The sequence below is a fragment of the Anastrepha ludens genome, chromosome 6 (assembly GCF_028408465.1).
Source record: "Anastrepha ludens isolate Willacy chromosome 6, idAnaLude1.1, whole genome shotgun sequence".
NCBI lineage: Eukaryota > Metazoa > Arthropoda > Insecta > Diptera > Tephritidae > Anastrepha > Anastrepha ludens.
Window position 1 is genome coordinate 72,336,867 of NC_071502.1, and position 26,661 is coordinate 72,363,527.

At 41.8% G+C, this 26,661-nt stretch overlaps 1 protein-coding gene across 3 annotated transcripts in view; it reads left to right on the forward strand.

Moving 5' to 3' along the window:
* The first annotated feature begins 1,245 nt into the window (after nucleotides 1-1,245).
* The window catches only part of LOC128866516 (protein shisa-5), a 37,694-nt gene continuing 12,278 nt past the window's right edge, over nucleotides 1,246-26,661 (forward strand). The window contains exons 1-2 of one of the 3 annotated variants that reach the window (XM_054107324.1): nucleotides 1,246-1,460; nucleotides 1,523-1,768. In XM_054107324.1, coding sequence (XP_053963299.1) covers nucleotides 1,666-1,768 — 103 coding nt within the window. In that variant the 5' untranslated portion in view covers nucleotides 1,246-1,460; nucleotides 1,523-1,665. Of the gene's footprint in view, nucleotides 1,461-1,522; nucleotides 1,769-9,517; nucleotides 9,666-18,718; nucleotides 18,877-26,661 lie in introns of those variants that run through there. The other 2 variants (XM_054107321.1, XM_054107320.1) reach the window with 2 other exon arrangements.

Consider the following 26,661-nt stretch of genomic DNA (forward strand, 5'->3'; position numbering starts at 1 on the left):
AGCACCGAGAAAATAGATCATCTACTGATATGTGAACGTAACATTATTTTGTCTGATGACTGTGGGAAAAGTAAACAAAACAAAACGTAACAACATGCTGTTGAAATTCATGGTTTTGAAAATGTCTGCAATTTCTTGCATTTTACGGAATATTAATTTTGAAGAACTAGTTCTTGTGTGATATTAACTCTTCTTGTAATAACTGGAAGTGAAAATTATAGTGGTATCGTGAAATTACCTCGGTAGATGTGAACCTCTATGGCATAAAATGGAAAGCTTCATTTTCACATCCTTCCATATCACACTTAGTTTTGTTATAATACACACTAAGTTTTTTTACATTCCCGCTTTGTATAGAAAATTCTCGGTCTCGTTTATGCGTAACTGCGTATAATTGGTTCATGCTAACATGTTACAGAATGTAAGCAATCTTATGGCTCAAAGTTGGCTTTGAGTTGAAGGCATTCAACTGGATATAAATAACTTTTAACTATGGTGAATCTCTAACCTGCAAATAATCGGGATAATTCCCATAATTTATGCGGATTAGGGGAATTCTCGATGGTAGCACTACCGAATTTCTAGTTCCATTCTCATATGAAATACGAAACATTTTCATAGGGCGCATGGTAATAATTCTGTAATGTCGATATATAAGAAATTGAAAAGAAAACACTATTAGTTTACTGGAAAGCATAAATAAACTATCACTAAGGGCGAGTTTACTTAGATGCATGGTCATAATCTTACCTACCATTGTTTTGTTAGCGGGACGGCAACTTTTTGTCTTTACACTTTTTTGCTTCGGGGAGTTCTTCTAGGCGGATTTAAAATCAGCCGTAAAACACACTTAAATCTTGAATACAACATGAGTGATTTCGATTGAACGAACCCAACTATAGTGAGAGCAGTAAGCACTCATTGCAACTCCTACTTAATATTATATTTTTTCACACTGGTCTGAAATTCATAACTAGACGTAAGTTAAGCCCAGAAAGTTAAATGATAATATTTTTAACGTATTCTTTTTCAGGCTGAAAGATAACTAATAAATATTAAAAAAATGTTGCCGCACTAATATTCTCTTAGTTCGTTATAAATTCCAAATGTTTCGATAAGATGCACTCGAATATTTTCAGTTTCGTATGTTAACCCGATTATTAGCGAAAGTTAATTGTATAATTACGTTCTCATCAGTGTCTCTAGCTGCGCCTTAAGGAAAAAGAAATGTCATTTTGTTCACTAAACACAGCTAAATATAACTATTGTTAAACATTCTTCCTAACTAGAATTATGCTTCAGTGAATTTGTGAAAAACCGAAAACAAGGTGCGATAAACTAGCATCAGATTACAGGCATCTGATCGAAAATAGGTGCGTGAAAAGGTAATGGTCGGATTGATAATTGCAAATTCAGTTGCCCACAAAATAACTACACTGCATAATCCCAATCAGGTCACAGTAAGTTGTCTAAATCATTCAGCTGAAATTATGAGAGCCATACGTCTTTACTTTTATTACAGCTTTAATAAAACGATTGCAACAAGTTGATAAGTGGTAAAGGAAGAACGTGACAGTAATTTTCTTCCACCAGAAAAATTTCGCGTGTAGTACAAGCTTCATCACGGAGATATTGGATCTGTTTAAATATTTTGACGTTGACGAAATGGATTTCTGGGGGTTGTTGACATTCATATTCCTGGTCATGTTTTTTATAAGCTGCTGCAGCTACTGCTGCACTGTAAAAAAACGTGGCGTCGTATTGTCGAGTGAGTACGAAAAATGTGAAAATGTGAGATATGTGTTTTTTATCAGATAACAGACGTGGTGTGCCTTCTTGACCGATTTTGTATCGCTTTTTATTCCGAAATTAATATTTTTCACATACATATACACCCATTTTGTCCTCAAAAATGCTGCGGACAGTGTAATCAGAATTAGACTGATGAGAGTTATCTTTTGAAGTACGTTTTTACATACTACCTTTTTGCCTATGACATGTAAACATACATAGGTACATATGTATGCATACACATAAATTTATTAAGCTTTGCACAAAACCGTCGAATCTCAGTTGTCACTAGCTTGTTCTCACAAACATAGCCGTTTTTTTGGCATGAGTCATGAGTATGCAATTTTAGTGGAAAAGTAATTATGAAATATAAGTTTTGTGTTTCCGGGGTTTACTATTTACTGGGTTTGTAATTTCCATCTGCTGAGCGTTAAGTGTATAACGTGTCTAGATGTTATAGATTTTGAATCATGAATCAATATTAGCATTAATAATCTTTATTGTACTTACGAAATGCATATATGATTGACCCGTATAGATTTAAAAACCAAGTTAGGGCATAGTTCTGTTCAAGAGATGTGTTTTAAAAATAAGTATAGGTATTTCCTGTCACCTGATAACAGTCAGAATACTAACCGCCTCTTCACAAGTCTACTTAAACCGGCGCATAAATCATCCCTCGTTTGCTGATATGGAACATCTATCTAGGCAGGGTTTTCTAAACTTGCTAAATAATAAATCCTAACTCAGTTTTTGCCCATCAGTATCTGAGTACCGAATTCAAAAATCCATCGAAATGCCTCTTCAGGTCCGCCGAACTGAACGAGTATTGTGAGGTCTCCCATGGCAGCCGGTTCTACGTTACCGGAATGACTCGGGTTTTTATTCCCGACCAAGGGCTGCCGCCCCAGTATACTAGCCCCGTCTAGTGTACCGTATTTTACCCTAAATCTTTCGTCACAGGAGCAACTCATTGCAGCCAGTTTGCTCCAAATACTTCTTTTCCGGGATGGCGTCGAACCCAACCCCGGACCTGAAGTATTCCACTGCTGCATTTGCCACAAACGGCTCCACCCGAACTCCACCTCGGTTAGGTGTAACCAGTGCAACGGGTGGTGCCATCTTAAGAACTGCTCAGGACTTAAGACACACAGGGAGTGGTCCACAAGGTATGTGGCCACGTGTGGCTCCCGCTCACAGGCGGTCCCCGCCTCCACGGCTACACTGCCCTCAGTGTCGGCACATCACACTGCCGCCACTAACAACACCTCAACGGTCAGGAGTCCCCAAGAGCAACATAACTCCCTCTCCAACCCACAACCCTCCTGCTCCTACCCCAGTGCGGGGACAAACCAGCAGCTCTTGGTCCCCCGCACAGTCTGCTCCGTGTGCCAGACCGTAGTTCCTCGGAACTTGACAACTGTCCAATGCAATTCTTGCAGTGGCTGGTGTCATTTTCGGAGGTGCTCCGGCCTGCACACCACCCCTGAGTGGACACGCGACTACGTTGCCCCCTGCTGCAGAGCTCTGCACCCGCAACCGCCCCCCGTGGCGCGGCCATCTGACAACATCAGGCCACTCCCCATTTGCGGAACGCACAGCAGGACCAACGCAGACAACATCACGCATCCCTCACCCCCTGAATTACGACGACACTCCCGCGAAACTTTAAGCTTCTGCAACTGAACTGCAACGGACTCACGAGCAAGATTGACGAGATAGCCGATTTCATGAGTCGGTTCGGAATCAAGATAGCTGCGGTCCAGGAGACAAAACTGCACGCTAGCTCACCCCTGATTACCAGGGACGGCTACAATGTGCACCGAAAGGACCGCGAGCGAGACAACGGTGGTGGCCTAGCGTTCATAGTACACCATTCAGTGCAGTATCGTCTTATTGATGAAGGCATCGACCGCAGGGACAGCACCTTAGAACGTCAAGGTATAGCTGTCCGGTCAGGCGATGCCAAGCTCGAAATTTACAATATTTACATAGCCCCTGTCACCTGCTGCCCGGCAGGATATCTCCCCGATAGTGGTGCGCTCATCAGGGGAGAAAACCGATTGGTAGTAGGTGACTTTAACGCGCATCACGATCTTTGGCATTCAAGCCTGCCAAATGATCGTAGGGGACAACTATTGGCAGAGCAGATAGACGATTCGACGTTCAGCACTGTAAACGACGACGCCCCCACTAGGGTAGTGGGCAATTGTAGCAGCTCGCTTGATATAACAATTGCTAGCGCTGGACTGATAAATAGCATAACCTGGCGACCTATGCTATCGCTTGCATCAGACCACTTGCCCATTATCATCTCGATCGAGAGACCTGCCGACTTTGTTTCCGCGGATCACATGCCATACATCAACTTCAACAAAGCTGATTGGACCAGATTCGCGGAATTTAATGAGAACATCTTCGCAGCCCTACCCACTCCCACCGATGTGCGCGCAGGCGAACGCGCATTCCGCAAGGCGATTAAAGCCGCCGCGACTCGCTTCATACCTGCTGGACGGATCCGGGAATTACGCCCCAATTTCCCAGCCGAAGCAGCCGTTATGGCAAACGAGCGTGACCGCCTACGCCAGGCCGATCCCGGGGATCCTCGTATAAAGGATCTCAATTTGGAGATCCGGTAACTGGTCACCCAACATAAGCGGACCAAATGGGTAGAGCATCTGAAGTCCTGTAACTTCACCTCTGGTGTGAGCAAGCTCTGGTCCACCGTAAGGTCCCTGTCGAACCCGACGAAGCACAACGACAAGGTGGATATCACCTTCAACGGTTGCACTTCGTCGGACCCGAAGAGATGCGCGAGCTATTTTAGCCGGCAATTTATATTGCATCCTCCGGTCGACAGATCCAAACGTTGTGCCACCAGACGGCTGCACAAACTGCCCTACAACAGTGCACCGCTTGCTTTCACCAGTGACGAGGTTCAGGGGGCCATCAAACAAATGAAACCATCTAAAGCCATTGGCCCCGACGGACTAAACATGCTGATGTTGAAAAAGCTGGGTCCATTGGGAGTAGAATACCTCACAAAGGTCTTCAACCTGTCCATGGCCACTCTCATCATTCCTGATAAGTGGAAATTAGGGAGAGTGGTCCCACTGCTGAAGCCTGGGAAACCCGCCAACCAAGGGGAGTCTTATCATCCGATAACTCTCCTTTCCCCAGTAGTGAAGACACTTGAAGCCCTTCTACTCCCACTCCTCACTGAACACCTGACTCTAGCCCCACACCAGCATGGTTTCTGTAGAGTGCACAGTACCACCACGGCACTCACCGTCATAAACACCCAGGTAAACCGCGGACTAAACCAAAACCGCCCCTGCGAGAGGACTGTCCTAGTAGCGTTGGACCTACAAAAGGCTTTCGATACAGTCAGCCACGCCACGCTACTAGATGACATTTTACAGTCGACACTCCCGCCAGGGCTGAAGAGGTGGACCGCGAACTACCTGAGTGGTCGTCACTCGTCGGTAATATTTCGAGACCAAACCTCAAAACAGAGAAAAATAAAGCAAGGAGTACCGCAGGGTGGTGTCCTTTCACCCTTGCTTTTTAATTTCTATATTTCGAAACTCCCCCAGCCACCAGAGGGAGTCTCACTGGTCTCATATGCCGACGACTGCACGATAATGGCGTCGTGCAATGACATTGATGGCCTATGCTCAAAAGTAAACGACTACCTCGCCCGCCTTTCTCGCTTCTTCACTGCGAGAAACTTAAAACTTTCTCCCACTAAATCCACGGCGACCCTTTTTACCACCTGGACAAAGGAGGTCAAGCTGCCACTTCAGGTGCACGTCGATGATACCCCAATACCGACGGTAAACAACCCCAGAATTTTGGGAGTCACCTTTGACAGCTTGCTCTCCTTCTCAGCGCACACAACCGCTATTGCAACGAGAGTACAGAATCGCAACAAGGTCCTCAAGTCGCTCGCCGGCAGCACTTGGGGCAAAGACAAAGAAATGTTGCTGTCGACTTTCAAAGCAATAGGCCGACCGGTTCTGAACTATGCCGCGCCTGTCTGGTCGCCTGGAACCAGTGATACGCAGTGGACGAAGCTTTAGACCTGCCAGAATACTGCCATCAGGACCGCGACAGGATGTCTCCTGATGTCCCCTATCCAACATTTACACGACGAGGCGCACATGCTCCCGGTTAAGGAGCACAACAAAATGCTCGGCAAGCAGTTTCTGCTTGGGTGTCACCGTAGGCCTCACCCATGCAGACACCTGCTCGAGCCGGAGCCACCTCCCAGGCACATCAGGAGACACTTCCTCAACTACGTGGACGAGATCCAGGACAAAACGGACAGACCACTTCAGGATCAGACAGTATACAGACAGGCAATTAACGACATTCATCGGGAGACCCTTACCACCTTCCTAAGCTCCCGACCCCCGAATGCCGTTATCGGAGACCAACCACCACCTATCGCAGACGAAGAGCGCCAGCTTCCTCGAGAGTCCCGCGTAATCTTGGCACAATTACGTTCTGGATATTGTAGCAGGTTAAACTCCTACCTATCCAGAATTGACCCCGACATACTAAACATATGTCCAGCATGTGAAGGTACCCCGCACGACACTAACCACCTCTTCACATGCCCCATCAAACCCACTCATCTAACACCTCTCTCCCTCTGGACCCAACCCGTCGAAACTGCCAGTTTCCTGGGCCTACCGTTAGATGAGCTAGACGAAGACGACCGGTAATTACACTACACTGACAGGGCGAAGATACTGCTACAACAACAACAACAACAACAAGTATTGTGAGGTAGTTGTAATAGCTTACCAAGCCCTGTCAGGCGCAGTAAATTCACCGGGCCTGTTCGCTAATCTCATCTAATGGTAGGCTCAAGAGGCATGCTTCTTCGACGGGGTGGTCCAAAGGGAAAGGGGTTTTAAATGAATAGGTTTAAGGGGGCATGTGAATATGTGGTTAGTGTTCTGTGGGTTACCTTGATATACCGGTCATTTGTGGAGTATGTCGGGGTCGAGGATAGGTACGAGTTTAACCTGATTTCCGGAACGTAATTGTGTCAAAGTATCGCGGTTATCTTTAGACAGCCGAAGCTTTTCGTCTGCAATAGGAAGTGGTTGGACTCCGATAACAGTATACGGGCAGTTCATGAAAGGTGGTGAGGGACTTCCAATGTATGTCGTTTATAGGCTGTGCGTAAACTGGTAAGTTTACCTGATGTCGAATAAAGTTCCGGTAAGGTTAAGGAGATGCATTCCGATGTGCCTAGAAGGTGGCTCAGCCTCCTGTGTCTGCAACTGCCTGCAGGGGTGGTTCCTCTAGTAGCATCGCAGCAAGAACTGCTTGCTGAGCATAGTGTTATGTTCCATAATTGGCTCGCTGAGTGGATTTTATAGGAGGAACATTAGCAGATATCCCGTAGCTTCCCTTGTAGCAGTATTTAGGGAGGTATGTAGGTTCGTCTATTGCACATGATATAGGCAGGATATAAATCAAGGTCGGTCTGGTAGCGTTAAATTGTTGCATTAAGCCGCGATCAAGTCCAGTTTAACACTTATATACCAAAATGATTTATGAAAGCCAAAAAAACATGTCTACTCTGTTACTGTATCTTTGAGCTACCTTGCTGGAAACGGTTGGCACTACCACGATTACATTCCGGACGTTGTAGGAGGTTAAGCTGTTAGCTTAACTTAAGCTGTTAGCTTAACATATACATAGTGTGCTTTGTATCTGTGGATAGCAGTCATAAGGCCAGTCACCTTTTCATCACTTGCCTCTTTAATCAATTGAAACAGCCGAACCTCTTCTTACGAGTATATTCCATTGACGGAGATATTCAACAATAGAAATTCGTATATATGTACATATGTAAATACCTTCGATTACAACATTATCTTTATAGCATAATTTTAGCAGAATTAGGGCAAAAACAAGAGCAATGTATTTTGTTTTGATTTGATTTTGGTTTTGGCCCCTATAATGTCAAAATTTATAAACAAAACTTAAACAAAAACAAAGAGAAGTCCTTCCCACTACAGTCGATTCTACGTAACCGGAACCACACGGATTCATATCCGGCCAAGGACTGTCACTTCAGCAGCATTACCCGTACATGCATAAGGAATGTTATGCTGCTACAATAACAATTTTTTTTTTTTTTTGGTGGGTGAGGTAGGGGTCAAAATGCCTTCGCACTTACAGCGACCGTCGTCTACTGCGTCGTGTGGTGTGGCCACTAAAACAGTCCCTCCTCCTCTCCTGGGGAGACTCCCTTCCCGGAACTGCTTTGTGCATTACTTCGGGAGGGTCCAGAACGGTGTCCATGAAAAGGACCAATTCTATTCACCCACGTCTGGGTCCACCATATTTGTAGCCAGCATTCATGCTATAGGCTCGTCTTCGTGTGTCTCTATCTGCGGGGCTTCATGTAGTCGGCTTATCTTCTAGTCAGATATATTAGTATGACGGTTAGGCATCTCTGTCCATGTCAAGTTTTTTTGGCACGTACGACTCGCTCTATATAAATATATGTATAATTGGCGCGTACACCCTTTTTGGGTGTTTGGCCGAGCTCCTCCTCCTATTTGTGGTGTGCGTCTTGGTGTTGTTCCACAAATGGAGGGTCCTACAGTTTCAAGCCGACTCCGAACGGCAGATATTTTTATGAGGAGTTTTTTCATGGCAGTATAGTATAATAAAATAGAAATTTCGAGTTGGTAAAAAATCCCGTTGATTTTTGGGCATTTATTTTGCTCGCGATGTATCGCATTTTCTTCAATACAAAATGACAATATAAACATTAATAGTCAAGAGAAAAATAGCCAAAACTTGCTAAAATGTCGCGAGTTAGAAGAAACAATAACAAAGTGTACACAAATATATTAATTACTATGTACGCGGATAAATCATAAAGTACTGGATATTTTCGAACACATTCAATTAACTTTTCATCATTACCACTTAAAAATCTCGTCAGCCTCGTAATACACTTACACATTGAGGGAAGAACTAAACGTGACGATTGAATGGTTGACGGAACTGATTTGCGAGCTTAGCGCGGGGTTAGTGTAAATTATGTTATTTAATTTTCAAGTAACGATATTTTTTTTTGGACTGATACTTCTCGGAAATGAGGAAACTGAACGACTCGTCGTAAGTGATGTCTGTGAAGACACCTTTAAAATATACCGTTATGGAAAAAGAGCAACAGTGATCGTCGAATTGGCGAATATTACCTGTTCAGGGCTAATAAGGTAGAAACCAATGAACTACTACATAAAGCACAAGAAACCTACAATATTCTAACGCTATAATTCGGGCCTATGTTTTGCAAATTTTAAATTAGGTCTCTTAAAACTCATGGCGTCGTCTATTACTTATCTAATTTCGCCTATAAAGCACAATCGGCGAGGTGAGGATTAATTGGCTCACAATGGCGAGATAACAATTATATGATATATATATATATGTTGCATTAATGTAAGTACATAATGTACATACATACATATGCGTACCAAAAATAATAGGAGAAAAAAAATTAAATTGATAAACGATTATTAGTGTTTGAAAGGGTAAATCAACAACTCTTTGTCTGTACAATGCTTTTCAAGTAGTTTAGAATTTCGCTTAGTTGCATTTTTACTTCCTAATACGCACAGGTGGCGAGTTGACAATTTTTATTATATAATCAATTGCATATATCCTTAAATATTATCTAATTAATAAACAATCACTAAATATGGTTTATGTGTTTGTTGCCATTTGGTGTCCAGTGCTCCTCTTTTTAGTATCTTTTTTCTTAGTTCTATTAATTTGTTTAAAGCGTCGTCGCCGAGGTGTTGTGCTGCGAACGTATACAACAACAACCGGGTGTAAGTAATATTCACTGGTTAACAAAAATACATAAAAAAGTAATTTACTACAGAAACATTTGAGCATTAAAGCACCATTAAACCTGTGTGTGTCGTAGAATTTAATAGTACACAGTCTTATCTGTTAAAAAAGATCATGCCCATGCCAAATAATAATACAGAATTTCCTTTTGCTATTAGTTAGTACATTTTCGGTATTTAAATAAAATTTTATCACATCAAATTGTCATACCGTAATCTTTAGTTACTTCGATAGATATCTAATAGATATGTTTGAAGTTAATAAAAATAGTTAATAAATGTTTCCAAAAATTTGCTTTAGTTTATCACGGTTGTCGGTGTGTAATGTGCGCTGGTTTTTAAACTAAGGAAATAACAATAATTATGACCTATTACCTCGGTTTAGTACTAATCGTCCTTGCGGTTTTATTTTGTAGTTTCTTAGTTGCTTTGCTCGCGGCTTTAAGACGTCGGCGCATACGCGCTTTGTGCGAACAACAGACCCGCCTGCTAGCCGAAGCAGGGTCGAGAGAAATTCGGTTTGAAAATAATAGAAATCAAAGTTAAAATAAAAAATATAACATCCAAATTATGTTAAAAAATGTAAAAATTAAAAAAAAAAAACAAATTCTCGAAACATACATACATACATATGCACGTACATAGGTAAATTATGTGACTTTGTTAACCTTGATTCTTAAAATCATAAAACAAGAATTTGTCTTTTCGACCGAAATCTAGTCTATAAGGACTTATGCATAAATTTAATCAACATTTTTATCTCACTTTAAATAAACCGCCCTTGCTGACGGTGGAGCAAAACACCATAAAACAGCAGCTAAAAAAGGTGAAAAACAGTAGAACCAACTGTCGTTACTGCAACGACCTGGATTTATCTATGTTCGATCAAGATGTGTCATCTCAGCAGCTTTAACCCAAAATGTATGGGAAATGTTTTATACTGTTACAACAACAAAAAAGGATGAATGACTACGAGCCCTGCATAACACACTATAAGACTACAATCAGACAAAATCTTAATTGGGAGGTTACAAAATCAGAAGGCTTAAACATCTTATGTACCTCAAAAAAGAACTAATTGGGAATGCTTATAAACATTCGCACAGGCCATTGTAAACTGTGAAGCTATCTGCACAGCTTTATCCCTAGAGACATCAACGCATTTACTTCTCTAATGCAATGCCATCTCGAAAAGAAGAGAACACTTTGTTTTAGTTAGGCCAAAGGAAAAATTCATATAAAGGTTGTCAAAAAAGTCTTGCGGTATTTTTATTGAATTTTCAATTGTTCATAAAATTGGTTATAATAATGCGATTTAAGTCAAATATGCGCCGTTTTGTTCGATGACGAGTTCCCAACGAGATGCCAACTTCATAATGCCCCTCTTATAGAAGCTCGCTTCCCTATTGTCACAAAACAGGAGAGCCAATTTTCACAGGACTCTCTTGTGGACAACTTCCGATTACCAAGCTCGTTCGCCATGGACAGAAATAGGTGGTAATCACTTGGTGCGAGATCCGGATTATACGGTGGATGCAAAAGAACCTCCCATCCGAGCTCCCGGATCTTCTGGCGCGTCACCAAAGATGTGTGTGGCCTGGCGTTGTCCTGATGGAAGACAATTCGGCCTCAGTTGATCAAAGATGGCCTCTTCTGCATGAGTGCTGCATTCAAGCGGTCCAGTTGTTGGCAGTACAGGTCCGAATTGAGCGTTTGGCCATAGGGGAGCAGCTCATAGTGGATGATTCCCTGCCAATCCCACCAAACACACAGAAGAACCTTCCTGGCCGTCAATCCAGGCTTGGCCACCGTCTGGGCAGCCTCACCGCTTTTCGACCACGACCGTTTGCGCTTCACGTTGTCGTAAGTGACCCACTTTTCATCACCAGTCACCATCCGCTTCAAAAACGGGTCGATTTTGTTGCGATTCAGAAGCGATTCGCATGCATCCATACGGGCAAAAATGTTTTTTTGCGTCAAGTCGTGTGGCACCCATACAAGCTTCTTCAAATGGTTTATAACGGTTTGATGACTCATGCCCAGCTCTTGGCCGATGCTACGGCTGCTACTATGCCGGTCTCTTTCGATCAATTCAGCGATTTTATCGCAATTCTCGACGACAGGCCTTCCGGACCGTGGCGCATCTTCGATCACCTCTGCACCAGAACGAAAACGTTGAAACCATCGTTGTGCGGTGGAAATGGAAACTGTATCGGGTCCATAAACTGCACAAATTTTATTGGCAGCATGAGATGCATTTTTGCCTTTATCGTAGTAGTACTGTAAAATATGCCGTATTTTCTCTTTATTTTGCTCCATGTTTGCGACGCTATAACTCACGAACGACTAAAAGCAAACAACAATTAATCAAACACGTGTTAGCACGTGAAATGAGCTTTCCAAAAAGCTCTAGCGTGAACCGATGCGACGAATACAACTAGAACTACGCGTTTGCAAAGACAAGCTTGCGGAAATACCGCAAGACTTTTTTGACAACCTTTATGTACAGTGCTCACACAATTTATGCGGACACTCACAGTTTATAAAGAGATTCACATGACAGTTAGAACGATTTATACACAAGAACACAATTTTAATATATTCGTAAAAAATAACATTTTTATTCAATATTTAAGGAACAAAAACCTTCAAATTCATTTCTGAAATTAGAGAACTTAAGGTAATAATGAAATAAGGCACTATTTTATGCAAAAATATTACATAGTACATAGTCATTTAAAGAATATTTTATTTAAAAACTAATAGAAAAAAACGAGTATTCAGTACTTTGTTAGGTCGGCTTTAGCTTTAATAACTGCTTCCAAACGTCGATGCATACCTTGGTTTCATTAGCTGCAATTTTCTCACACTCAACACTTAAAGCTGTCTTTAATGACGCCCTTGATGTTATTTTACGCTTTCAGATTCTCCTCTCTAAGAGCTCTCTGACATGCTCAATTGGGTTCAAATAAGGCATTCTTGCACGAGATAGAATGAGTGTTTTGGGTCATTGTCTTGTTGAAACACGAACCCTTTAGCATCCAGTCCAAGTTTAATGGCACTATCATGCAAATTATTCTTTAAAATGCTTAAATACAATGGCCATTTTATCATCAATAAAAACGATTTTTCCTACTCGAGATGCAGCTATGCACCCACTAACCATTGCATTTCCTCCTCCATGCTTAACGGTAGGAATACGATTTTTTTCATTCTGTTCTGTATTTTCTTTTCGCCAAACTTTTGGAGCGCCATCTGATCCGGAAACATTAAATTTCGACTCATAACTGAATATGACGTTTTCCCCAAAAAAATCTGGCTCATTTATATACCGTTTGGCGAACTCCAATCTCTTCTTTCTCTTAATATCTGAAATGTAGGGCTTGTGGTGTGCCCCTCTGATATGATAACCAGCGTTTTGCAAACAATTACGGACTGTTTATGGGCTTACTTTTTTATGCAAAGACTCTAGAATATTTCGGCATAGTATCGTGGAGGTTATTTTGGGATTTTGGGCGACTGAAGCTACTATGTTGCGGTCCGCACGTGAAGCCAATATTTTTCGCCTTCCGGCGTGGTGGTAATTAGCTTCCAACTTACCAGTATGTATATATATATATACATATATATATAATTGACGCGTACACCCTTTTTGGGTGTTTGGCCGAGCTCCTCCTCTTATTTGTGGCGTGCGTCTTGATATTATTCCACAAACGGTACAATTTAATAACAATTTTACGCTTTTCTAATGGTAAATCCGCACTTCGTCCCATTTTTTCATTTTCAATCGAGATATTATGCGTAACTAAAACTGAATCGGCGAACTAAGAAAAACCAATCATATTTCGTGTTCAGCAATATTAGTAAAAACACAAACGATTTTTACTGTTACTTTTGCAGCAACAATATCATGAACTGAAAGTGTATAAATAAATGTTTTGCCGCATTTTGCTACGTCTGCCTGCTTTCCTTCGAAGCCTTCGGTGTGAATTGAAATAACGGGAGATTTGTTTGCGGCAATTCATTAGGAATGTAGCATTCTTACAGTGACCGAAAAGAAATATATTGCCACAGCAAAGCTAAAATTTTTTACATACAACGCAGGGTGTTACATACACGTCCTCTCTGGCCTCGATACATTGTTTTGCGTGATCTAAAAGCTTTTCGAAAGAGTGTTTCAGGTCATTGATCGGAATGTCCTTCAGGATGTCGGTACAAGCCTTTTGGATGGCCTCTACGGACGCAAAACTATTTCCTTTCATGGCCAAATGCAATTTTCCGAATAGATAAAAGTCACAGACAGCCATATCAGGCGAATTCGGTGAGTTGATGGTTAAAATGCGATTTCTGGTAAAAAAATCAGTCACAAGAGTGGGTCGAATTATCATGCAATAAGCGCCAGCTTCCTCCTTCGCGGTGTTTAGGTCGAATTCGACGAATGCGATGCAACAAACGCTAAGATAGAAAATTACATTGACGGTTTGGCACGAACTCCTTGTGGACAATACCCTTGGAATCGTGAAAACAAATGAGTATCGACTTGATTTTTGACTTCTGAAAACGCGATTTTTTGGGTGGTGGCTCGTCTGGGGCTTTCCATTTGGAACTTTGGTCCTCAGTTAACTTGTGCGGAATGAATCATGCACACACCTTTCGTAAGCCCAAATGATCAGTTAAAATGCGATAAATCGATTTTTATTATTATATATTCAACTGCATTTTCATGAATTTCAACGATGATTTCGGTTAATTTTTGATGAATTTACGAACAATTTCGATGGAGTTTCCGGTGATTACTAATTTTCATTGTTATTTATGCCCTCACAAGCATCTCTGAAACATGTAAAGTGACTCTGACACGAAATAGACAATTATCGCCATAAACTGTTTTTTTATCAATCCAAATGTTTCGTTAAACGTTTTACCGATTTTAAAACAAAATTTGATATATATTAGCTCTTTGTTCGAAACTCATTTTTGTACCGATGACACAAACACACTGACACTTTAGACCCAATAACTTTGCTTCCACCGAACCAAATGCCACCAAGCTTTCACTGGAAGTCAGCTAGGAATCTAGCTTCCAAGCACTAACTCATTAAAAAATGGCGCCACCAAAAACATTTTTATGACGCCAGTCGTGTTTATTTTGGACTTCACCTTGTATATATAGTAAACATTCCCTATGTGCTGTTACAACAACAAGAAAATCCAACTAATGTCTCTCATTGGCGGTTTTTTATGTATATTACGTTTGAACTAAACTTTTTCCGCGAGCCATTTCTTCATGTTACGGAATAAAGAAAAGTCGCAGGGAGCCAGATCGGGTGAATAGTGGGGGTGTGGCAGCAGTTCATAACGCAATTGATGTCAAGGAAGCTGTAACCGCGGTGCTGAATGGTTTAACTTCAGAAGATTATCAATGGTCCTTCCAATCGTGGGGTCAATGTTGAGATCATTGTGTGGGGTTAGAGGGAAACCAGTGTGAAGGTCGATAATACATTTTTCCTCGTAACTTAATTTACTTCAGTTTTATAAACAAATTACTGAAATTTAATTGCCATATCTTGTATGGCAAAATGCTTTGTATGTAAGTACGTCCAGCTATGCCTTCTTGTGACTGCAGAATAATATTTGCGATACCAGATATAAATGATCAGTGTGAATATGCTTGTAATTCTACATATTGATCATGCAATTTTTGGCTGAGTGCTATTATAGAAAACATAAACATATTTTTTTTTGTTCTCGGAACTTGATTCAGCGCTAATTACAGACTGGTCATCAATGGGTCAGATATTACGCCTGAAGATACTCCGCCACTGATTTAATTCGAAACAATTGTAAATATTCCTATTGTATCTCAGTTTTCAGTTCTCTCTCATCTCAGTTGCAGCCTGCCACAATATTATATTGCACCCTATATTATAAGTATCTTAGAGCATTTCGTCAATTTTATTAATTTGTACAATAATAACTCTATTATATCTACAGATGTGTAAGGATTCATAAACATTTCTATATGAGCTACACTACTGACGGAACGCCAGTATCTTTATTGAGCACATCACATTCGCATTTTCAGAATATCAATCGAGTTGTTTCGGGTTCGAACTCTTCTGGAATTTAGTATTTTAATAAAGTTTTAATAGCTTGACATATGTATGTACGTACATAGGTTGACCTGGCTGGCTGAAAGCCATCACATAGACCTATTGATCCTTAGTGTTATCTACGTACATAAGTAGTGCAAAAAAAATGAAGAGTAGTTCCGTCCACAAATGAACTAGGACTCAGATTTTTTTCTGGAACTTAAAACATCCATATTAACACACACTGAAATTGTTATTGTGAACATGCCGCATCAGCCTCAGGATGGAAATTTCAACAAAAAGTTTATCGTTTTCGTTATTTTACTATTGTTCCTGATTTTGACTATATGGAAGATACGATCAATTTACACGAAAATCCTCAAAATTGATTTAATTTTAAAATAAATAATGATGGGGGATTTCCTCTAAATACCATACATTTTCTAAACGTTACTGAAAATTGTGAAATAATTACTTACATTTTATGGTCATCCAAGTAAAGAATTAATAAGATACGGAGTGCAACTGGCTCCACGAATAAACATTGGCTTGCGGCCGTGGTAGTAGGCTAATCTATAACATCTTAAGGGGGGGGGGTAAGGGATAAACGCTAAAAAAAAAACACTTTTTTCATGAATTTATTGTAGCGAAACGGTTCAAGTCAGTTTATTAAACGTTGTTGCATATTATAAAGTAACATTCCAAGAATATTTGATAAAATTTTCATGTAAAAATATTGCAAAATGAGCGAATGAGAGCACATTTACGTAGACGTCTTTTCAAAAATACATTTTGCAGTAGTCAGCATATCTCAGCGTAGAATCATCTGAAATCAAAAAAATCGAATAATTTAGTTAAAGTATGAGTTAAACTTCCCCCCAACGTTTATTTTGACGATTTATTTTCATTTTCAGCCATTTGGTAGTCGTTTGAAGTAAAAAGTGATTTTTGACGAAAAAATGCCTACATTTTGTAGGTGTAAAACCACCTTAATATAAAAAAAAATGGCGAAAAAAAAAACGTTGGGGGGAGGTTTTTTATATGTAAAATATGTGTGCAAAATTTCAAAAGGATCGGTTGAGTAGTTTTCAAATGCCAATGACTACTCACTTTATAAAAAAGGTTCGAGAAAACCGCGTTTAAAGTTTGTAACGGACTACGCGCGCAACTGCTGCGTCTCGGCAGATGTTTGAGGCGGCTCGGCTTTATGCTCTATAACTTAAAAAGTTTTGCTCGGATTGACTTAAAATTTTAACACGGTATTTTTGAAATGTTTTACTACAATAACATGCAAAAAAAAAAATCGATTTTTATCCCTTACCCCCCCCTTAAGAATTTATATTTTTGAACCCAAGGACGATCGAATAAAAGATTGCGTTGTTGTTGTTTTAGTTATTTTAGCAGCATAAACCTGCTGCTTGAGTGACAGTTCTTAATCGGATATAAATCCGGGTCGGTGCGGTAACGTAGAACCGACTGTCGTGGGAAGAAGTTGTGGAGTTATTATCATTATAAGATTGTGTCTTTCCATTTGCTGTAATGTCAGCATAGAAAATAAACAAACGAAAAGAAGACCAAAAATAAGTGAAAGTAAGTGGAAAGTCAAAAAAGATAGAATAAATAGTGCACACATACATTTGCATCTGTATAAATTTGCACACAAAGGTTTGCTTACTTTTTATACTGACGTCACTCGGTTGTGAAATTCTCCAAAAATAAAGTAGCAGCTTTTAGAATGCGTCATCTTTCCTAACATTTAACATTCTCGCTCATAAGGTTGGAGATAGATGCGTGAGTGCGCCGGGTTCTACCATATTTTAAATTTCTTTTTCCCGTGTGAAAGTAAAGCATTTCATTGAAATCGGAGTACGTTTACTATTTTGCGCCACAACTTATATAGAGACGTTACTCTGTGCGCCGTAGTCGATTGAGCTTGTGTGTTACTTACCATTCGCTTGCAACGACCTCAAATAAACTACTTCGAGTTAAAAACAGCTCATTTCGCGGGCCGATGAGTGAAAAATGTGATTGTTTTAATTACTACTTGATTTGAAAGGGTCCGGAGGGTTTTTCTACCATACAAAACTTTGGTGGTGGTTCTTTGGAAGTTACTACAGAATGCACATATGCAAAGTTTAAGGACGTATGAACTCAAATGGCTACGTAAACTTGTAGCAAAAATCTAAAATGTTGTAAGGTAATTTATTCATTATCAAGGGCAATACTACGTATCAGGGTTGAATATTTAATTGAAAGTTATTCTGTTGAAAAACTTGAATAAATACTTCCACTGAAATGTTTCGAAACATTTTAATATTCACCTTAGTTTTAATTTCATCTAAAATAAAACAGCTATGAAAGAAGGAATTTGCATTCTAGAATTTGAATTAGAGTACTCTAGTCTACTAAGGAATACATTTTTAGCAAAATCTACCTATTTCCCTATGTTTGCTCACTTTTTATATGAAGCCGTCGCTCTTTGTGCTTTTTTGCTTTACAATTCGTCGCGATGATTCACCTTTCATCTTCTTTTCATAGTTCACTTGTGTCATATTTCATTAAAGTGATTCACACAGCATGTTTGAGTGGAAACGGGTGCCAGTAGTGGCACCCCACATACAAAATAACTTTTGTTCGAGAGTGTGGCTACTATTATACGTTTTTACTTACTCAATGATTCTACTCAATAATTTTTCCAATTTGTGCTGATAATATTTGAGTGTTATTTTTTTTGCAAGTCTGATAAGCACATATTATTGAGGTTAGTGGCGGACCAGTACATTTTTCAGATATCTGACTTATCTTACCTCAAACTAGTGGCTTATAAACTCACAAAATAAAATGCTGTTGCTCATTGTTGTTCAAATGTCGGCGTCGTTGGATTAAAAATTAACTGTTTTGCTTTCGTAAAGTTTAGTGATATTACAAGTATATTGTCGAATTTGAATAAATTTATTATAATATGGAGACGGGCATAATTATAAGTATTACAATGGGTGGCTTCGTAGTCGCATTATCTTTGTGTTGTATCTGCACAGCCTGTTGCGTAGGCATTCGTAGACGTCGAAATATTCACAATAGCACCACGTGTTCAAGTCGTTAGTACATTTCTTTTTTTCCCAATTAACTGTATTTATTTGCGCGTGTAATAAAATGTGATTGGTGACAACATTCAGGTACCACACCTGACCAATGTGATGATGTTGTGGAGAGAGGCACTAAGGGAAGAGTGCGAAGGAAATACCTACATACAGTCTGTCTAGTGGAAGCGTGACCGGTAAAATTCAATTCCGTTATAAAAAATTTAAATGCAGTCGAAGATGTTCATAAATAAATGGGTGCATATCAAAATGGGTGTATATATATATATATATATATATATATAATTGGCGCGTATGTTGTTCCCCAAATGGAGGGACCTACAGTTTCAAGACGACTCCGAACGGCAGATATTTTTGTGAGGAGCTTTTTCATGGCAGAAATACACTTGAAGGTTTGCCATTGCCTGCCGAAGGGCGACCGCTTTTAGAAAAATGTTTTTCTTAATTTTGGTGTTTCACCGAGATTCGAACCGACGTTCTCTCTGTGATTTGCGAATGGTAGTCACGCACCAACCCATTCGGCTACGGCGGCCGCTATGGGTGTATACCGAAGTTAAAAACGTTGAAGACTCAGATCAGAAGATAATTGGTTTGTTTGTGACTAAACCGAAATTATCGTTGCGTGAAGCTGAAGGAAAAGTATTGTTAATGTATCCAAATACGATCCGAGGGGTTTACATGCATAAGATCTTCGGAGCACATTGAAAAAACCGCTGATCTCATTATCACACATTGAAAAGAAATTTGCGTGGTTTAAGGCAAATTCAGAACGGAACTGGGCAAACGTAATATTCACGGATAAATCATCATGCTTCTGCGAAAAAGGATTTGGTATTTGTGTTTACCGCCAACTTAAATGCGGTTTTGATGAATGAAATTTACCAAAACGCATTATTAACGCCTGCTGCGAAGATATTTGGAAGAATTAGCCAGCTTTGGTTTTGGAAGATAACAATCTCAAGCATCGAAACCAAAGGTGTGTAGAGTGGAAACAGTAAAATGGTCGGCCAATGCCAACCCTATTAAAATGTTTGGGCAAGAGTTAAACAAAAACTCAAAGGAAAACAAATATGGACGGTCAAATAGTCATCAAGGCAAATTCGGCTTATTTGGAGCCGATTATCTCCACAGCTTGCACAGAAATTAACACCAAATATGGCTCGAAGATGTGAAGCCATTATAGTTAATCGTTTTTGTTCAACAAATTTGTATAAAAAAAATATAACCCCTTCCAAGCCGTTTGTTAGAATCGAATTGGTCAAATAGTTTCTACGTTATCACGGTCACGCATCTATTAGACAGACTGTACATATAAATGAAGATATAAAGAAACACATACAGTCAAATATTATTTAGTCAAATAGAGGGTTTTCTAATAACAGGTGTTATTGGTGAATGGATTGCGCTTTCGAGAGATGATTATCGATTTTTTATGGCCGGAATTGGATGGTACTGATCTGGACAAGAGGCGCTAGGTGCCACACAAGCAACGAAACCATTGATATTTTATGGGAAAAGATTCCGGACCGTGTTGTCTCTCGAAGAGGTGATCACAATTGTCCACCGAGATCTTGTGATTTAACTCCTTGTGACTTTTTTCTTTGGGCCCACGTAAAAGAGAAGATCTACGCCAACAGCCCATGGTCGATTCAAGACCTCAAAGATAGAATTCGTGAGGCTATTGAGGACAAAGGGCAGCCACTTTGCAATTCGGTTATGGAAAATTTCATGTTCCGTCCTCGACCAAAATTTGATGTATTCGTCTCTCGGTGACCTTAAGACTTCAATGGTGTTTAATTTGTTTGCAAGGCATTTCTTTTTGTGCAGCCAGACGATGAATTTCTCGTTTCCATCTGCTGTCGATGTTAGTTGGCCCGCCGCTTCGTTTGGGTTGACCATATGTTTCTGGATTTTCAAGAAAGTTGCTAATGGTATTCCTATGCCGATTTACTCTAGCAGTAATTTCATGAATACTTTTGCCACTTTCGCTTAGCCCTTTAATCAGACCACGCTCTTCATCGGATAAATGTCTTCCACGTGGCATTCTACAGGTTAACCCATCAATAATTCAATTATTCTTTATTCAAAAGAAGTAATCTATTTTACTTACTTTTTTCTTTATGATATCAATGCAAATAGCACACAATTTTTTGATAACTTGCTCTCTATGCGTACCAAATCAATACTGATCTTTGATTGCACATATACTTATTTCATATGAAAACCAAATCTCGCAACACAAATTTGTAATAACGGTACTAAGAATAATGACTAAAGAAGAATTTTGCAAGCGAATAGTTAAGTTGGATTGCAAATACAGACTTTATACAGACTTTGGCATACCAAACAAAATGTCCCGTTACTATCAAGAAAGATATCGGTATAAAAAACTTTGCACATATACTTATTTCTGTGAGGTACTTGCAGCCCTCAGATAGAATTAAGTCCATTGCACTGCACTCGGGTTCCCTTTTTAATTTTCTTTAAATCTACTCGACCTCTGAAGAAATCGCTTTTTACCACATCAGTGCCAAAGACCTCAAGCCTGATTCGAGCGAAGGCCGTGCAGACGCACAGAAGTGGTCCGCCGTTGTTGTTGTTGTTGTAGCAGTAATACAAGCCCCGTCAGTGTAGGGTATATAATCGGTCGTCTTCGTGTGCCTCATCTCAAGGTAGGCCCAGGAAACATGCTGTTTCGACAGGTTGGGTCCAGAGGGAGAGGGATGTTAGATGAGTAGGTTTTAAGGGGCATGTGAAAAGGTGGTTAGTGCATCTGTGTCTCATTGTGAAGGTGTTGAAGGGGGGCATCAGGAGGCAACCAGTCGTTGTCTGATTGGCAGTGTTCCGTCGTCTCATCGTCCTCTTCTCATGCACCAGCTACCTACAGTCCCCTCTGCTTAGTGACAGGAGGGACTGCGACAGTCGGTCGGACATGACAGGTGACATTAGATTTATCCATGTGCCGGCTCTCTCAGCCTGCCAAGCTCGCTTTTGGGTTAGAGTAACCCGTTTGCTTACCGTGGCTTTGATGGCTGCAGAAGGGAGTGGCAGAACGGGCTCCGGGCCAAAGAAGTTGGCCTCAGAGCCCATCCTAGCTAAGGAGTCAAAAGCCTCGTTACCCACGACACCCACGTGTCCCGGGGCTCATGTTAGCATCAGGCTTTTGTGCCTACCGACATAGTTCAGCCTGGATTTACAGGCCTCGACTACCCTTGAAGTGGCTGGGGGGCTGTCCAAGGCCATGAGTGCAGCTTGGCTGTCGCTGCAGGCACATATAGATCTGCATCTCCATCTGTTTTCCACAACAAACTTCATTGCTTCTTGAACAACATATAGTACACTCCGCTTGAAACATAGATGCATGCATTAGAAGAACAAAGGGCAGTTTTGCCCGCTGGATTCCACGTAGACCCCAGAGCCGGAACCGTGCTCGGTCAAGGAGCTATCCGTGAAAATGCATAGGTGATAATAGGTCTTATCACAGCCGTGCAGATCCATAGGATCTTGCTAGGAGAAAGACTACATGTTTTCCCAAAGACACCTTTGTACTGCCAGAAGGCTGTCATTGCTTTGGATGCCTTTGCTTCAACTTGTGACTTCCAAAGGAGTTTACTATCGAGGATTACTCCAAGATATTTGATTTCTTTGGATAGCTGGATTGTGACTCCTTTTAGCTTAGGCAGAACGAGTCCATCAAGTAGGTTTGCCGATAGTAGGGTTTGCCGATATCCCATTCACACAGCACCAAGTGTCAATCATATCCAGTGTTTTCTGCACTTTCCTACAGATGCTCATAAGCGAAGGGCCTGTTACCAAACAGACCACGTCGTCCGCATATGTTTGTGCGTAGGCTCCCGAATCGTTTAAGGTGGTTAGTAGAGGATCGATCACCATGCACCATAGCAATGGAGACAACACACCGTCCTGGGGCAGCCTCTATTAACGCCGGATGACACCAGCAGATCTTCCTCTGCTCGCACAGTGAGGACTAATTGGGCTCGCAGGATTTTCCACTTTGATATGCATGCTGAAATGGAGACGGCATGACAGGATATATGCCATCTGGTCCGGGCGACTTGTAGCCGCCAAAAGATTTGATGGCAAATCGAATAGCGGCTTCATTCACCACAGATCTCGAAATGTACCATTCATGCCGAGAAGGCGTAGCAGCGCTGACAACAGTCTCTTTCCGCTGTAGACCGCGAAGCCAGTGGTCCCCATGGGGGCACGTTATTGATCACGGTTCAGATCCACTCGAAGTGCCGTGCCGGTTAATGGTGCCGTCCTTTGTCTCATAGCGCTTCGCGTAGGCTTCTGGACCGGAGGCAAGAATCAGACGCATCAGCCAACTTTTGCAGTATTTGATTTCTGCATCCGTCAGCTGATAGTCAGGCCCCAGTTTACCGATCACAGCCACAGTTTGTGGGCTAGCAGCCTTCTCGATATAGGATGGCTTGGCCACACCCTTGGACGTGCTCGGGCGAAGGTGCAGCCCGCCATCTCCCACTGACGAAAATTCCGCCGCGCAGACAGTTGTGTTGGACTTTTTGTTGAGGCGACGATCAGGACGTGGCTTAGCAGAACCCTTTGCCGCTACATTGACTGGCGCTAAAACTGCGCTCGTACCTTGGGAGCCGTGGCTCGGCCATTTGCAGTAGCTGCTTTCAGCCACCGTCTTCCTCCGCTTACCTCAAGAGCGAGACAGTATGGCAGCGTCCGTTGGTGTCACTTCCGCCGACCGAGGTCTTTTGGAAGCCACAGACGCAGAAGGGCCGGTAGAGCCATATGTAGATTTCTCAGTGAGCCTTGCCAGCCGCTTTCTCCTTTCCCTCCTTGCCGCGGTCTTCGATTTCCCGGCTTCTTGGGAGTTCCCCACTGTGAACGCAGGTCCTCAGAAACTGGAAAACGACATTCAGTCTCCGAAGAAGAGGGGATTGCGATAGCAACCCCCGTCTCCTCCAGGATGCGCTCTTGCTCATAGAGCTGAGAGACTTGTGCAATGGTTGGGGCCTCCAGAATCCATGCCCCTGCCGGAGAAGCGGGTGGATTGTCACTTGTGTGGGTTCCATCTAGAGTATTAATCCTATTGAAGTCTATTACCGTTGAAGGTTTTAATTCGGAACTGCTCCCTAACCAGTTTGGTTCGCGGATGGCGCCCTGATTCTATGCCAACTTTGAGTCATCACACGAGCCATCACATCAGCCACTCATGTGATGCCAGGGCTTCCCTATCGACTACGTGGGACGCGCCCAATGGGAGATCAGGCAACTTGCTTTGGGAATTTATAAAATGCACAAAAGTTAATTGTGAGCGCACATGCCAAATAAACTGATTGTATAGTATGAGTCTTCGCCACTCGACTCTCACTCCTGCTGTCAGAGAGTACTGCCCAACAAACCGGCATCCACGAACAATGGAGCAACATTTCTCGTTCTCTACGTACCGCCGCCGAAGAAGAAATCGGATTCCGGCGAGCCCGAAAAAACAATTGGTACGACGAGGAATGTCATGCTGCCGCAGAAAGAAAGGATGCCGCCTATAGAGCCACGCTGCGATCGGGCGCAACGCGAGCCATGTGGGATCGCTACAGAGAGCTGAAAAAGGAAGAGAGACGTATTATCCGAAAGAAGAAACGAGAGGCCGAAATACGTGAGTGCGAAGAGCTTGAGATGCTGGCCAACAGGAACAACGCCCGAAAATTCTACCAGAAAGTTCGGCGGCTTTCAGAAGGTTTTAAGACCGGGGCGTTTTCCTTTAAGAACAAAGACGGCGAACTGGTGACTGACGTACAGAGCAATCTTAAATTATGGAGGGAACACTTCTCGAACCTATTAAACAGTGACAGCTGCGCATGTCACCGAGAAAGTGAAGATCCCGATACCCCAATCGTTGACGACGGAATTGTCGTTCCGCTACCCGATCATGACGAGGTGAGAATAGCGATAACGCGGCTAAAGAACAACAAAGCGGCGGGCGCCGACGGACTGCCGGGTGAGCTATTCAAACATGGCGGCGAGGAGCTGGTAAGGTGCATGCATCAGCTTCTATGCAAAATATGGTCGGATGAAAGCATGCCTGCCGATTGGAATTTAAGTGTGCTCTGCCCAATCCATAAGAAGGGCGATCCTGCAATTTGTGCCAATTACCGCGGGATTAGTCTTCTAAATATCGCCTATAAGGTTCTAGCGAGCGTATTGTGTGAAAGGCTGAAGTCCACCGTCAACCAACTGATTGGACCTTATCAGTGTGGCTTCAGACCTGGAAAGTCTACCATCGACCAAATATTCTCAATACGCCAAATCTTGGAAAAGACCCATGAAAGGAGAATCGACACACACCATCTTTTCGTCGACTTCAAAGCTGCATTCGACAGTACGGAAAGAAGTTACCTGTATGCCGCGATGTCTGAATTTGGTATCCCCGCAAAACTAATACGGCTATGTAAGAATTGGGAAAGACCTCTCCGAGCCGTTTGATAACAAACGAGGTTTCAGACAGGGTGACTCGCTGTCGTGTGACTTCTTTAACCTGATGTTGGAGAGCATCGTACGAGCCGCAGAACTTAATCGCTCAGGCACAATTTTTTATAAGAGCGTACAATTGCTGGCGTATGCCGATGATATTGACATCATCGGCCTTAACAACCGCGCTGTCAGTTCTGCCTTCTCCAAACTGGATAAAGAGGCAAAGCGAATGGGTTTGGTGGTGAACGAGGACAAAACGAAGTACCTCCTGTCTTCAAACAAACAGTCGGCGCACTCGCGTATCGGCACCCACGTCACTGTTGACAGTTATAATTTTGAGGTTTTAAAAGACTTCGTGTATTTAGGAACCAGCATTAACACCGATACCAATGTCAGCCTTGAAATCCAACGTAGAATCTCTCTTGCCAACAAGTGCTACTTTGGACTAAGTAGGCAATTGAGTAGTAAAGTCCTCTCTCGACGAACAAAACTAACACTCTACAAGACTCTCATCATGCCCGTCCTAACGTATGGCGCAGAAGCTTGGACGATGACAACATCCGATGAAGCGACGCTTGGAGTGTTCGAGAAAAAGATTCTGCGTAAGATTTTTGGACCTTTGCACGTTGGCAATGGCGAATATCGTAGTCGATGGAACGATGAGCTGTATGAGCTTTACGACGACATAGACATAGCGCAGCGAATAAAGATCCAGCGGCTTCGTTGGCTGGGTCATGTTGTCCGAATGGATACAAACGCTCCGGCTCTGAAAGTATTCGATGCGGTACCAGCTGGTGATAGCAGAGGAAGAGGGCGGCCTCCTCTGCGTTGGAAAGATCAGGTGGAGAAGGACTTGGCTTCACTTGGTGTGTCCAACTGGCGCCGGTTAGCACGAGAAAGAAACGACTGGCGCGCTTTGTTAAACTCGGGCAAAATCGCGTAAGCGGTTATAGCGCCAATTAAGAAGAAGATAGTATGAGCCTTATGAAATTATAACCATGACTAGGTTTTTCTCTTTTGTCCATAAAAAACCGGTTGGCGATACTTTAGAAATGTTCAATTGTCCCATGCTCCATTTCTTTTTCCTTTATGGGGACTAGTACTAAATTCAATAATTGATATATAGTACGCTGCTGCTCGTTATCGCAATAGCTGATATGGTATGGCATTGGCATAACATTAAGAAGGTTCCAGATTTGGTTCTTCGAAGAAGCAAACAATAATGTCACTATTAATTGTTGATTGTTGCACAAGCATATCTGAATGGGATCGTATGTGAATATTTAGTGTTCTAAAAATAAATATATATATTAATTT